Source organism: Aptenodytes patagonicus, chromosome W (genome assembly GCF_965638725.1).
Source record: "Aptenodytes patagonicus chromosome W, bAptPat1.pri.cur, whole genome shotgun sequence".
Classification (NCBI taxonomy): Eukaryota; Metazoa; Chordata; class Aves; order Sphenisciformes; family Spheniscidae; genus Aptenodytes; species Aptenodytes patagonicus.
In genome coordinates, this window is record NC_134981.1 from 16980328 (window position 1) to 16996535 (window position 16208).

Consider the following 16208-nt stretch of genomic DNA (forward strand, 5'->3'; position numbering starts at 1 on the left):
CACTCTAGCTTGAGCTTTAGAATTTTACTTACTTTGTCCATCCAAGTTAATGCAGACTTTAAAACAATAAATAAAAAAACCTTAGGAACAAAATTCTACTATCCTGGATTAGCTGCTTTACTTGCAGTGCAACTTGGAGTGATAACTGTTTAAACTATTTGTCCGTAAATGGATAAAAACAATTTTTCTGCTAATATTTTGGATATTTTTTTTTTTAGAATTGCATAAAACTGGTTTTCTGGTTAAACATAGGATTACTTCTGTTTCCGTCAGAAGAAAAGCTTAAATGGCTCTTAAATTCACTTACAAAATGCATTTTCTTTTAAACAGATGTGGCAGTAAACAAGGGGAAGAAGATTACAGACCACTGTTTGAGAACTTCATTCAAGATCTTCTTTCCACAGTCAATAAACCAGAATGGCCAGCTGCAGAGTTGCTACTTAGCTTATTAGGAAGGCTATTGGTAAGGGATTCTTTTTTTTAACTATTATATTAATTTATTTCTTATTACAATGAAACTTGTTTATTTCAGCTCAAACTATTACAAGAATGCTTTCTGATTGTTGACACACACATGCAGCATTTAAGGATTTTCTTCATGTATCACTGTTATGTAATGCATGAAAATAAAATTTAGGTCAGAAGATTATTGATATGGAATTTAGTAAAGGTCGTATGTATACAGTTTCTCATGGAAGTCCACTTCTACTATTCCATGACATTTTCCACGTTAAAAAATGCCATTGTATAGCATCTAATAAGTGTAGATATTCATTGGGAATAAAGTCAGACTAATAGCTGTAATTATTAATGTTAAATACTTCTCTGGACTATTCCTTTAGCACAGAACCTGAAAACAATTAAGTAGTTTGGTCTTTTACTAATAATAGTACATTTACTTATGGAATGTGACATTTTACAGAATGTGAATATTTCCGTTGACATGTTTTTTTTGAGAGTTGTTCTTCAGTATTACAATGTAATTAACACAGTAATTTGAGCTGTTTCTTGGAAAAATATTTTATGGTCCTGTTCCTGGTACAATGTAGCTTTCTTTATACTTGTGTGAATAATGAGGAAGTTGCATTATGGTGCTTAAGATCTATGCTATTGCAAGGATATCTGCTCTACTAGATGTCCAGTTTATTTTATAAAAATATATATTTAAAAAAAACCTCCAACAGGCATATTTGTAGAGAGAAATACCCAATAAAGGAAAAAACATTAATGTGAAGTAAGGAGTGTATCTGTGATATAATAGTAAATTACGTAATTTTATGCAGCATGGAAGTTAAGTGGAATTTTTAATAAGGTCAAGCAATGTCTTGTGAGAAGAATCTCAGCTGCATAAATAAATAATTTTTTATAACAGTTTATTCTGCTTTTCTTAGGTTCACCAGTTCAGTAACAAATCTACAGAAATGGCATTAAGAGTTGCATCACTTGACTATCTTGGAACTGTAGCTGCAAGACTCAGGAAAGATGCAGTCACTAGCAAAATGGATCAAGGATCTATAGCCAGAATCCTCAAACAGGTGTGTGAGAGATCCTGTGCCAGTTGGATTGAGATGTATCCATTCAAAAATTTGAACATTTTAAGGATGTGTGAAAAACTGTCATTGTGGAGAACGAATTTTCATTGTTGTTCAGATTTCTGAATCAAATATACTCAATTTATAAGTATCACATTTGTTAATTCATGTCTTTCTCACACCATCTCCCTAGTGATCATATTAAGTGGTTAATTACAATGGTAAAAACAGTTTTCTTGTGACAATATAGAGGAAATAATGGAGCGACAGTTGGATTCTATCTTAAGAGGCCTTAAAAATATATGTGTGTGTATGTATGTGCATTTGCTATTGCAAAGTGGTAATTGGGCTTACGGCACTCATACACAGGCTTTAGAGAGTTAAACTGTTAGGCCTGTAAGGTTAGTTTTTATGTGATGTAGCTGGTATTGGTCTTGGTCTTTTTTTTTTTTTTTTTTTTTTAACTGGACTTGCATATATCTTTCATTAGAGAATGCATATTTGCATTTCTGCTAATGCTGCTTATCAAAATGTCTCCAAATCTGCAAGGGTGGCAGCAATTAACAAAGTAATGTATGCATTTGGGCTCTCTATAGTACATAGTATGATGAGAAAATCTCAGGTCTTGTCCCCTTTTAAAAATGTGGACTTACACATTTCTTATGGATGCTATACATTTCTTTCTGAACTACTAATTGTTCTCAGCATGATTAGATCTAAAGTTGAGTAGTCATATCAAGTTCATTTCCCTTTCGGTTACCTGAAAAGACTCCAGATCTTGTATTTTATAATGACTGTTACGGATTTATGTTAAAGGAAAAACTTGTGCAATTTACAGGCATTCAAATAAAGAATCAAAATTCATCTACTCCTTTGAGGCTGATACTTCCCATAACTCTTGTCAATTAGAATATTGTACTATGTATAGTGTCAAATCTTTATGTCCATGGCTTAATATAATTTATGCTTCTATGTGCTAAGGGGTTATAATTCTCCTCCGTTGGCAGTGATTTTGACAATTCTACATTAGACTTCGTAGGGAAATATTTTAGAAGAATCCTTTTCTCTTTCCTTATCTCCAGAAGTTATATAATAGTATTGAAAGATATTCTGAAAAGATACATACCCGAGCAGTGACATGAATTTTTCTATTTGTTTGGGGTTTTTTACAGGATCAGACAGTAACTAGGCATTGACATCTGCAGAAAATAAAATTGCTGTGGGCAATTGAGTGCTAAAAGCTTTTTTTCAGTTACTCGGGAAGCTTAACATCAATGATGGTGGATAGTACCATCTGTACATTGTGGAAAGTGTATACTATACAGTACCATCAGTCAGGGTAGACAGTGTGTTGTTTATAAATTATTTGTAACATAAGAACAAATAACTACTTGGAAAGGTGTACGTGACAGCTAAGCTTCACTTTGTTGTTCAAATGGCAAGAAAATAAGATCCATTGGTAGACATATTCAACTTTAGTCATCAGAAAGATCTTAAATTATTGTTTTCATTCAGAATTGAACTTATACCTCTACAGATTTTTCTTTCCTGCTGAATTGAATACTTAGACTCTGTTGGATATTTCCTTCTACCCTCTGATATCATTACCAGGATATTCCCCAATGATTGATGAATGCTTATAACTGTCTACTGTGGTTTGGACTCATGAACCGTAGAATTAGATTTAGGGGAAAATCTATTCTGTTTTGACATTTTTAAACAGTAGATGTTTTTCATAGAAATCTGTCATAGATTGTCAAGTTGATTTGAACGTTTGTGCATGCTTTTCATTAGTTTATCTCTTGATACGCTGATCTTCTGGACTTGTAACTGTACCTTTTTCCACTTGCTGATGTTTGCAAGCTATATTATGTGCTGCATTTGTGACAAGTTTCTCAGTCTATGCTGTTCATACAGAAGTTAAGATGGTTATAAGTTACAAGTTTTATTGCTGAAGAAGAAAAATATTTTGTAGCTGAAGAAGTTTAAGCCAGAAATTATTCTTCTACTTTTATTATCAATATTGAATGTGATTTGTTGTGGGCTTCACAGTTTCTTTTTGTTTGTTCTGGGTGTTGTGGTTTAACCTGGCAGGCAGCTAAACACCACACAGCTGTTCACTCACTCCCCACCCCCTCCCCCACCCAGTGGGATGGGGGAGAGAATCGGGGGGGGGAGTAAAATTGGTGGGTTGAGATAAAGACAGTTTAATAGGACAGAAAAGGAAGGGAAAATAATAATAATAATAATGATGATAAAAGAATATACAAAATAAGTGATGCACAATGCAGTTGCTCACCACCTGCTGACCTATGCCCAGCCAGTTCCCGAGCAGCGGTCACCACCCCCCAGCTAACTCCCCCCAGTTTATATACTGAGCATGACATCATATGGTATGGAATAGCCCTTTGGCCAGTTTGGGTCAGCTGTCCTGGCTGTGCCCCCTCCCAGCTTCTCGCTGGCAGGGCATGGGAAGCTGAAAAGTCCTTGACTAGTGTAAGCACTACTTAACACAGTGATGTTTTAGTTGTTGCTATCAACTTTGTTCTCATCCTAAATCCAAAACACAGCACTGTACCAGCTACTAGGAAGGAAATTAACTCTATTCCAGCCAAAACCAGGACACTGGGTTTTTTACTTGTTTGAAAATAGTTAGGCAGTTAAGGTTCATCAAGCAACTTTTTTTTTTCAGCCTTTTATCCACACAATTTAACGTTGGTTGAAGGCCAGACTTTCAAATCACAATTTGCACATATATTAGGGTGCCAAATATATATTAATAAACCTATATTAGTATTATGTGCACTGTAGACGTTTTGAATTCTTGAACTAATTCATTTTGGGGAAAAAAGAATCCTTTTTTCTGCTGCAGCAATTGCAAGGACCTGCATATTTCAGTATAATACTAAGGAAAAAAGGGTGCTTTATGTTTTTGGTTTTATGCTGTCTTGTAGATGTTGAGAAAGTTTCTGATTCATTAACAAGTTAATTGATACTGATTTATTCTCTGTTATCCCTATATGGGGAGAAATACATTGTCTGATGGTCATAAACAAAATCATTGTTCAATTTACATAGGCTAGAACTATTTAAGAGATCAGGATATACATATTTCCTATAAAATAGCCTCTGGGAAAAAATACATTCTGTTTTTAACATTCATACAGTTTAGATATTTACAAATCTGATACATAGTCTCCAGCACTAGTTCTCAGATTAATATTTCATATGTAATCCTTTTTGTGCATCTTAAAAGTGCTTCACAGGAAAATTAATATTACCCTATTCTGTAGATAGGCTTTACGCACTAGGTGGCATTTTTATAAAATGTATGTTTTTTCTCAAGCTTTTTGACTGATAGAAACTTAGTTGAGACTCGAGAGTGTGATTGTTTAGTGCTAGAGCTCAGGGGTGTTTGGGAACAACCTCTGTAAGTTCTTTCCTAGATGGATTGAGCATGCTTGCTGTACTTTCTCTGTATGGATGCTTTATCCCTGAAAACAGTTATACCAAATATTTTTGCAAAGGGATAAGTTATTTTTATTTCTTTGCTGTTTCCTATATGTTTTTACTATTGTCTGTGTTTCATATTTATTTTCATTTGACTTTTTTGCCTTTTATCCCTTGTTCACCTGAGAAGTCGCTGTTTTTCAGTATTTAATATTGGTGAGAGAGCTAACGATGACTTTTGTAAGTTAAACCTTGTGTCAGTCTACTATGTGTGACTTCAGCCCTTCTTTTTTCCTCAGGGACAGAGGGTCTTCACACAAGATCACAGAATGAAAATTAATCAAATCAGTCAGTCTGTTTTAAAACCAGTCTTATTCTGCTGTTAATCTTTTTTTTAGACTTTGGAGCCACAGTCTAATTTGTTTAGTCTGTATAAAGTTTAGAAGTAATTGATTAAAAACTTGTTAGTTGTATTGATAATTGCAGAACATTAACTTCGGTGTATTTTATATGCGGACATGCAGATTTTCAGATGATAATTACCACTGTGTAATATTCTGTTTTATAACTATCTTTCTATTTCTGATAGGTTTCAGGAGGAGATGATGAAATACAACAGCTGCAAAAGGCTTTACTAGATTATCTGGATGAGAACACAGAAACTGATGCATCATTAGTGGTAAATTTCAGCTTTCTGATGTCAAGTGTATACAAAAATAATTTCAGTAACGTACTGAATAAAATGATTTTTGGTCATGCATATTAGTGCTTCAATTAAATTGTCACCCTAACATATACTGTTGATTGTGTTTTCCAGAATATGGTCGATGCATTAGACTCACTTAATCTCATTATAAATCTGTTAATTTCACTCTTCTATATCTGTTGTTTTTGTTTTCTGTGTATCCTGCTGTATTTCTCCAGTTTTCTCGGAAGTTTTATATAGCGCAGTGGTTCCGTGATACAACTATGGAGACAGAGAAAGCAATTAAATCTCAGAAGGATGAGGATTCATCTGAAGGAACTCATCATGCAAAAGATGTTGAGACCACAGGACAAATCATGCATAGAGCAGAAAGTCGCAAAACATTTCTTCGCAGCATCATTAAAACTGCTCCATCTCAGTTCAGTACATTAAAGTACGTTTCAGCACCACTGATTTCTTTATTAACCATGCATTTGACGTTTTTAATCATTTTTGATAAACATGTCCTAATTAAAACATTGGATTTGTTGCAGGATAAATTCTGATACTGTGGACTATGAAGATGCATGTTTGATTGTTCGCTACTTGGCCTCTATGAGGCCATTTGCCCAGAGCTTCGATATTTATTTGACACAGGTAAACTGTGCTGGAAGTCTTACTACAGTGAAACACAGTTGGTTTCTGATTCCAAACACTTTTGCGGTAGTGTGCCATATCTGTTCATTGTTGAGCATAGGTATTTATACATATATTTATATATATTTTTTAATATATATATTTATATATTTTTATTATATACAACATCCTTCTCTCTAAACTGGAGAGGTATGGATTTGATGGGTGGACTGTCCGGTGGGTGAGGAATTGGTTAGATGGTCACATCCAGAGGGTAGTGGTCAACGGCTCAATGTCCAGATGGAGGTTGGTGATGAGTGGCGTCCCTCAGGGGTCTGTATTGGGACCGGTACTGTTTAATATCTTCATCAATGACATAGACAGTGGGATCGAGTGCACCCTCAGCAAGTTTGCAGATGACACCAAGCTGAGTGGTGTGGTCGACACGCCAGAGGGATGGGATGCCATCCAGAGGGACCTGGACAAGCTCGAGAAGTGGGCCCATGTGAACCTCATGAGGTTCAACAAGGCCAAGTGCAAGGTCCTGCACCTGGGTCGGGGCAACCCCTGGTATCAATACAGGCTGGGGGATGAAGGGATTGAGAGCAGCCCTGCCGAGAAGGACTTGGGGGTACTGGTGGAGGAAAAGCTGGACATGAGCCAGCAATGTGCGCTCGCAGCCCAGAAGGCCAATCGTATGCTGGGCTGCATCAAAAGAAGCGTGGCCAGCAGGTCGAGGGAGGTGATTCTGCCCCTCTACTCTGCTCTGGTGAGACCCCACCCGGAGTACTGCGTCCAGCTCTGGGAACCCTCAGCATAAGAAAGACAGGGACCTGTTGGAGCGGGTCCAGAGGAGGGCCACGAAAATGATCAGGGGGATGGAACACCTCTCCTATGAGGAAAGGCTGAGAGAGTTGGGGTTGTTCAGCCTGGAGATGAGAAGGCTCTGGGGAGACCTTATTGCATCCTTTCAGTACTTAAAGGGGACTTATAAGAAAGATGGCAGCAAACTTTTTAGCAGGGCCTGTTGTGACAGGACAAGGGGGAATGGCTTTAAACTAAAGGGGGGTAGATTTAGACTAGATATAAGGAAGAAATATTTTCCGCTGAGGGTGGTGAAACACTGGAACAGGTTGCCCAGAGAGGTGGTGGATGCCCCATCCCTGGAAACATTCAAGGTCAGGCTGGACGGGGCTCTGAGCAACCTGATCTAGTTGAAGATGTCCCTGCCCACGGCAGGGGGGTTGGACTAGATGACCTTTAAAGGTCCCTTCCAACCCAAACTATTCTATGATTCAACAGGCCATGATAACACCATGTGCTTTCATATTCTGTATTGATGACATAAGTGCTTATATTTCTTTTTCTTGCATGCATTTCATATGTCATATTGTACATACATTATTTTATTTGTCTGTGTATGTATATGGCAAAATCATTATCTTAGATGTACACAGTAAAAGGATAATTACAAAATGTTGAAATCTTTTTTACAGTTTCTGTAAGATGCATGCTCATTTGGTAATATTAACTCATTAATTTGATTTGAAAATACAAGCCAACTTGGTCAGTTGCTTACAGTGCATGTTACTGTCACTTTGGAAGCTGTTTGACTAGTGTGGTTTCTTTCCTTTTTCTGGGAGAAGAGCGCTAACATGTCATGGTGACATGTTTGAACTCCAGTACTGGTTTAGTTGTTTAGTTAAGTTTAGGTTGTGTTACTTATATTGATCTGCATACAGAGCCATTCTTATTAAAATTATAGTGCCCAAATCCAACTCTCCTGTTGAAAGAACCATGGTGAAAGCCACAACTAAATGGCAAAAGTAGAGTTTAAAATGAAGGGACTTAAAGTGAACATATGGACCCTGTGTAAATCCTGTTTGGACCAGTCTTAAAGATGTAGCAAATCCTAGTAAATATCCATGCTCAGTTGTCAGTGCCACGGAACATCACTTGCATGCATCTTTTTACTGTCTGAGAAGATATATACAATTTCTAGTAGACAGATATTCTTATTTTAGTTAAATCATTTGCATGTTATTCTGCTGTATTTTTGCCTGTTAAACTTTTTTTGCTACCTTCCCAAAGCAATTGAATCTTTGTTTTTGTTCTCTTATTAGATTCTGCGTGTACTTGGTGAAAATGCAATTGCTGTTCGAACAAAAGCCATGAAGTGTTTGTCTGAGGTTGTTGCTGTAGACCCCAGTATTCTAGCCAGGGTAAAATAAAAATGAAATATCCATCATGCACATGCGTTTTTCTGTCACGCTTGAAAGAAACCTTTATTTCTTATTTTGGATCTGTGTTTTATTCTTTTTAGCTGGATATGCAACGAGGTGTTCATGGACGGTTAATGGATAACTCCACTAGTGTACGAGAAGCAGCTGTGGAGCTACTTGGCCGATTTGTGCTCTGTCGTCCTCAGCTTGCTGAGCAGTATTATGACATGCTGATCGAAAGAATATTGGTACGGTGACTTGTGATATTTATGATAAAATAAGTGTCATTGGAAAATTTGTTTTCAACTGAGTTTATATGTTTAATAATATGGAATGATTATCCCAAGAGTAAATTATATCTTATTACTTTAATGGGGAGTATCGTGCTTTTAAGACCATCCTTGTAAAATGTATCACTTGTTTCCAGTGAGGCTTTGTTACATCAAAAGGTAAACATACATAGAAAGTTGTACCACATCAGAACCAGGATTATATTCCTTTTGATTCCTTTATTAAGGCGCAAATTAGGTGAAATGAGGAATTTTGCCACATCTCTGAAGTCTGAGATATGGGTCATTGAGGGCAGTTCAGTAGTGTGGATGATGAAGAAAGATCTACAACACAGTAATCTAAAGTTGCCATTTGTAATCCAAAAGAAAAAAAGATAAAACTATTTTGTTTTTCTGTGCTATGTTTTAGTGTTTTAAAAGGCTGCTTCTTAGAGTTTTTGTATAAAAAGTGTTTTTTGTCTGGATGTTCAGATAAAATACAATGTTAATTTAACTGTAAGATAACACTAGCTTTTTAGCATCCATGTCAGGTTTTTAGTCAAATACTACTCATTTGCTGTAGTTACATGATAAAACATGTTTGTAAAGGGTTTTGAGATGTGCATATGAGCATGCATAAAGTCGTTCATCCTGACATTCAGATTAAACAGGTTTTGAATAAGGTAATATGAAATGAAGCTCCTCGTCCATCTCCTTAGACGAAGCCTAGGAAAATGGAAAAGATTTGCTGCACGTATTTTATCCATAAGTTTTATCCAAAGGCTTTTGAAGTATTACAGTCCAGATCTACAAAGGGTCTTATGTGTTCCAACAAAGTAGCTAAAGCATCATCACATCTAACTTGTAAGATCTTGAATTAAGAAGTGGAATTATACATTTGCAACATCATGAGCTCTTAAATGGGAGGATATAAATGGAGGAAGCATTTCAGTGTTTTGGGGATTCAGCCAGAACCTTTAGAATTGTTGCAAATAAAGTGGTACAAGTTATACTGACCTTCTGTATAAATGCACTCCAGAATATTTTAGCTGCCTTTTCTAAATACGTTTTGCAGGTCAGATTGGGTGATCTTCAAATATTAATTCGTATAATACATAAATTAATTAAAATGTCTGATTTGTTTTCAAGAGCGTAATGCTTTTCTCCTCGCAGGATACTGGTATCAGTGTCAGAAAAAGAGTCATAAAGATACTTAGGGATATCTGCATTGAACAACCAACATTTCCCAAAATTACAGAGATGTGTGTGAAAATGATTCGGAGAGTCAATGACGAAGAAGGCATTAAGGTAGAATGAAACATATCCTTCAGGATTTTAATTATAATGTGTTTCTATATTTTAACAAAAAAAAAAAAATCAAAAAAAGTATTTCATTGCTCCTTTATAATTTTTATGATTTTTTTTTTATTCACTTTTAATTTTTGAGAGCAAATAGCTTTCTACATTGCTGTCTGACTTGGTTTTCTTTCTTTTCTTCTATTTTCTTCAAGTTCTTGCTGACAATCAAAAGATTTTAAAAAGTTATTGTCTACAGTTGGGGTTTTTTTTCTTCTTGCAAGTGTTGTCTCTGGTACTTCTCTCTTCTAACAAGCAAAATTGGCATATAAAACTCCTTTCTGCAAACAAAATAAGCTTTAAGTCAAAATTAAGTACTTGATGTTGGTATATGCCAGATTTGTAAGTTCTGTGTATAAAATTTATAAAGTATTCATCTGTGCTAATTTTGCATTAATTCTGAATGTTTAATGAATCAGTTATTCTCCCTAAAATGTTACTTATGTGATCATATTCTATTCTTTGTGCAATGTATATGCAGAAGGGCATAAAACTAAGGTTATGTGTTGAATCATAAACCTGACACTGATGTTTTTTGTTTGATTTGGCAAAAATAATTTTAAAATTGCTGGGTAAGTAATAATTTTGTATCACACTTTCAGTGGGATTTGAAATCTGCAACTTTAAAGCTGCAGCATATATTTTTACCACTTGAGATATGTTAATGCCAAGTGGCTTTCAGAGAAGAATGTTAATCAAGAAGTAGATGAACAGCTGGATCCAAGGTGCTGCTAGGAAAGGAGGATGACCTTGTACTCTCTCCTCCTTTCCCTTGCCTTTCCAACAACCTCAGAAAGATGAGGCAGTATCTGCAATGGTTTTTTTGGGGTTTTTTTTTTATGTCTCCATGGATGAGGAACGCTTCTTACAACCATATGCTTTATAAGTAATTCGGGAATAATTAGTTCACTTTCATTCTATTCCATCTTTTCCTCCATCCAAAAACATTGGAAGGGAACCGACTTCCTATGTTTGGGTAGGGAGACTTGGCTTCTCTCTCTTCCCCACTTTGTCACAGCTGTTCTGAAAATGCCAAAGTAATCTACAGTTGCTGCTAATTCTGCTGTAGAAATTGTAATCTTGTGTTTGGTTGTCAGCTTCTCAGGGTACTATGTTTTCCTGAGGAATGCAAATTAGTGCAGGAAAGTGGTAACTCCATTTTCTGTAGCATCAGTTCCCAGTGATCATTTTAGTGAAGCTTGCTTAGAGGCCAGTATAACTGGTGTAATAGTAGATCTGGGTGTGTCTCAGATAACATTCTCTACAACAGTCTCACTTAGGTTGAATAATTCCTTACAAAATGGCACATATCATCAACAAATCTATTGTATGGATGTATTAGAAATAATAACCTGTGTGCCAAGATAAGCTTATTTATTTCTGCTAATATTTTTTTTTTCCTTCAGAAATTAGTAAATGAGACATTCCAGAAGCTCTGGTTTACTCCAACTCCACACCATGACAAAGAAGCAATGACCAGGAAAATACTAAACATCACTGATGTGGTATGTTAAACAAATTTGAATTAAGTTGCGTGCAAAATTTGATTATGTTTTTAGTATCTTTGAAATATTGTCTGTAGCCTTTTAGAGGCTACATACAAAAAATATGCAATAATTTAATTATCACATGGTTTTCTTTGTCTCCTGACATTGAATGTATGCTAGAATTATTAATCTGATGGAACAGGCTGTAGGAAACTTTAAATGCTCACTAATCTGCTGGCAGTGATAACTGAGACCACATTATATTCAGGTTGTGTAAAATACTTGTTCAGTTAAAACACAACAAATTTCTGTTATATTTAACATTTCCAGGAAATGCTAGTAGCAGCATATAGTTAAGCCTAACTAAGAAGTTGTCTCTCAAAAGAAAAATTTCCTCAATTGATAACATTTATTTTGAAAGGTTAATAAGCTGTTTTAACAAATACCAGGGTCATGTTCTCACCCAGGGTAAGTTAGTATCTGCATAATTTTATCTACTTTTTAGGAGCAGCAAATTAAATAGCATGTCTCCAAAAAAAAAAAAAAATCTGCTTCAAATAAAATGCTTATACATTTGTAGTGAAAATGTGTTGTGTAAAACCACTGTGCTGAGAAGGTATTTTAATATCAATTATACCAAGATGTAAATATCAAATAAAAGTATTCACTACTTAAAATTATGGATTTAAACTCCATCCTGCTTTTCAGTATTTTTACTAAATGGTAGTGTAGTGTGCATTTTTCCAGACTGAGAAGTCAGTCGATTTGACTTCAACTTAATTCTCACTTCTCCTGCCAATTCTATTTTGGAGCACCTGTGAGCTGTTCTTGACATATGATACCAATGAAGGCTTAGTTTGTATAAAAATATGTATATGCATATATATACACACGTTCATTTTTAATGTCAGGCTTGTATTTGTGCTTTAATCTGTACAAAATGTTCTACGAACCCAAAATTTGGTTTACGTTAGAGCCAGCAATCTCCAGTAAAATGTGTAGGCCTTGTGTTGTATGGGATATAAATTCTGGGATCACTTAAACGGTGAGAACTATTTTTCAAATGCAGAAGACGGTTTCTGATCTCCAAAGATATTGTACTGAATGTATACAAAAATATATCTATGCATGTTTACTGGTCTTTTAAGATGACATCTGTATTGAAGTAATTTTTCTTCAGATGCCTTTTTTAACCAGTTTATTCTCAAAACTACTTTTAGGTTGCAGCTTGTAGAGATACAGGGTATGATTGGTTTGAACAGCTTCTTCAAAATGTAAGTAATGAATTTTGAATGTGTGGCACAATCATTATAAGAATTTGAACATTTCTTTTGGTAGTAAAACACATTGAAGGGAGACTACAAGAGCAGTCCTTTACAGTAGACAAATTCAATTCATGCCCTTGAAACATCTGACCTTTTTTTAAATCTTTATTGGTGTAATTTTCTTTGTCTCCAACATTAGTTTCTTTCTTTCCATATGATCTGTTTTAAAAATACTTCACTTCTTGTTTTGGGGAGGGTTTTTGTTTGTTTGTTTTTAATTTCGTGGTCTCTTCAATAATGAGTGACATAACATGAAGTCCACAGCTAAGATACTTAATTCTGAAATGAGGCCTCTAGTGTAATGTAGATTTTTTTTTTTTAAATGGCAGATAAGTGTATTTTCACGTCCAATATATTTGTTACACAGTTTATAGAAGCAGTGAATCTTCAGAGTATAGCTTACTTCTACATTATATTTTACTGATTTTTCTAAGAAATGAGCTTGCTTTGTTTATATCTCTTAGCCTGTGTTATCTTTCTCCTCTACAACTAGTATGTGCTCGTTAATTTTCAAGCAAAATTAACAAAAGCATGCATGGGGGAATTGGAGGTCTCCAAAGATTTTACTTTATCCTGGAGTGCCATGAAAATAGATAGCCAAGTAAACCTTTTGCTAAAACCAAGTAAATGCCTTTGTAGTGCAAAATCCTTGTGTATCTGTAGTAATTATTATAAAACCAGCATGTATCCAATGTAAATGAATGTACCCTTAATACTAAATCCTTATCTGTTTCATCTGCTATAGCTGTTGAAGTCAGAAGAGGATGCCTCATATAAACCTGTGAAGAAAGCCTGTACTCAACTTGTTGACAATTTGGTTGAGCACATTCTTAAATATGAGGAATCCTTATCAGGTAATATTATTTACAACCCAGTAGCTCCTTTGAATTTTATATGATACTGTAACAGTAGTTGTTCAAATTACTGTCACGAAAAGTTACTGTTACAGAATTCCTATTACGAAACTGATGGTAATGAATTATTGCATTTAAGTTCATTATGAACTTTTGAGCACTGTATAAGAATAAAGCTTCCCTAGTTTTCTCTAGCTAACCACAATAACAGAACTACTTTTAAAATAACTTGTTCAAACTTTTAGATCGCTAAAAACAAAACAAATGTGGCAAGCTTTATTTGCATTAATATGTTCTACAGTTGTAATAGGAATCATTGGCTGGGCCAGTGTTCTGTGTACAGTAAGTAGTTTAAAAACTAGTGATGTCTTTAAAGCATCTTTGCTTCTTATTTCACGTATTTTGTGATCACATACAAATGTTAACACATTATGTTCTCATCTCTAATCTAATAAGAATATTCTGTATTGATCTTGAAAGATATGTTATGAAAGAGAGATTCATATGATGTTTTGGTCATATGTTTTTCATTGCTCAAACATTACTTTGTGTATTTTCTAATTTTTTTGCAGATTCTGACAACAAAGGTGTGAATTCTGGTCGCTTGGTTGCTTGCATAACCACTTTGTTCTTATTCAGCAAAATCAGGCCCCAGCTAATGGTCAAACATGCCATGACCATGCAGCCATACCTGACCACTAAATGTAGTGTAAGTAGAGAAAATTAGAAAATCAGTCTTTTTTTTTTTTCCCCAGATAATTAAGCATGGAAATTAATGGCTGTCTTGTATGCTTGATGAAATTGAAGGTAGGAAAAGAGAAATAAAAATTGTGTTTCTATTTCATGAGCATCATATCTTCTGAAGATATTAGGTCCTTTTGATGATCTCTGTAGCTTCTAAGATGCTGTTCCTCACCCTCTACCTCCACATTTTACAGCCAAATGAAACTGAAACCTGTGCTGCCTCTTTCCCTTGAGGACTAAAACCCAGTTTTTCACCTGTTATGAAATAATTTTAAGGAATTGTTTTGTTTTGTAGTCACAGTCTTAAAAGTAGTTAAGATTTAACATATGAATCTTAAGACTAAAGGTATGGTTCCATAAGATAGAGTGATCTGACATACAGCAAATATATCAGAAGGAAAATGTCCTGCTCTATCCTCTTCAGCACTTCACCTCTCCCTTCCCTAGCTCTGGTGTTTTTGTATTCCCCTGTAAGACAGTTTAGCTCACAAAAATGGTAGAGCGCTATAATGCTGAACCCCCCACTCTGGTAAAATGGCCTCTCTCCTCTGAAACATTGCATCACTTTCTGCCATTTTGATTAGCACAGTTGGCTCAGTGAAAGTTGTGATGAACCCCTGATCTGGCAGAAGGAGCAGGGCAGGATCGTGCAGCCATGGCTCAAGGAAGAGCTTGTAATGGATTGCTGCCACCCACCCAGACATTAGGTCAGCTGCCCAAGGAAGGGCAGGCTTGAGTACTTGTTATTGGCTTAGCTTGTAGGTATAGCCTAGCATTTTACAGGTTCAGCCCTGGAGCATTCTCTAGGCACATCTACAACAGACTTTTAGAGCTGCTTCTGATCAAACAGTATAGGAAAGGGTTATCTGATTATTTACTTGCTGCAACATCTCTTTAGTGCGTTACATAAGTTTTGTACTTATACAGGTTGAGATGAATTGTAGAATTACCACTGTCAGCTTGAATATGTTAAATAGCTTGATAGTAGCATTTGGGAATTATCCTATCGTGATTAGTGAGCTTGATTTGTCAAAAAAGTCAATTTCTAGCAGGATGTATATTTAATATATAAATGTTTTCCATAGATTCCTCACAATACATATACAGTCATGATAATGTAAACCAGTAATCGTTTTAATTGTAATTTCTATATTTGTGCGCATTATTATCTATTTTGTTTAAGCCACATTCAGCTATAGCACAACTTCATTTGTTGCCGATACCTGTTGCCAGGTGTTGTGTGTTCTCTAGTGTGTATGTGTCAGGAAGAGTTCCTAGATTTGTTGTAGGACTCCAAAGAATTAGCAGGACCAAAAGTTTTCAGGTCTGTCACAGCCTTGATGAGAAGTGAAGTTCTGCTTCTACAGATTTCCCCCCCCCCCCCCAGCAGTTCTGTAGAAAACAAGAACTTGCTTTCAAAATTATATGTAATTTAAAAGCAGATGTAAACTATATAAATATTCTTTTAAATCTTTACCAAACATCTTACATAAGATATATAATTATACTATTATGTAATTGTATTATATTAATATGTATTTGTATGTAATTGTATTATGTTAATATGTATTATGTAATATTAATACATATGTATTACATAATACATATTATTAATACTTAGCTTATAGGTAACACAGCCAGAAAAGTT

General features: G+C 35.2%; 1 protein-coding gene across 2 annotated transcripts in view; it reads left to right on the plus strand.

Annotated features, from left to right (window-relative positions):
• The window catches only part of LOC143172283 (nipped-B-like protein), a 173447-nt gene that overhangs the window by 143454 nt on the left and 13785 nt on the right, over nt 1–16208 (plus strand). For both annotated transcript variants that reach the window (XM_076361527.1, XM_076361526.1), the window contains exons 23-34: nt 331–463; nt 1392–1535; nt 5572–5661; nt 5907–6121; nt 6222–6324; nt 8427–8525; nt 8627–8773; nt 9968–10102; nt 11557–11655; nt 12858–12911; nt 13708–13816; nt 14389–14525. In XM_076361527.1, the coding sequence (XP_076217642.1) occupies nt 331–463; nt 1392–1535; nt 5572–5661; nt 5907–6121; nt 6222–6324; nt 8427–8525; nt 8627–8773; nt 9968–10102; nt 11557–11655; nt 12858–12911; nt 13708–13816; nt 14389–14525 (1465 nt within the window). The remainder of the gene's footprint in view (nt 1–330; nt 464–1391; nt 1536–5571; nt 5662–5906; nt 6122–6221; nt 6325–8426; nt 8526–8626; nt 8774–9967; nt 10103–11556; nt 11656–12857; nt 12912–13707; nt 13817–14388; nt 14526–16208) is intronic.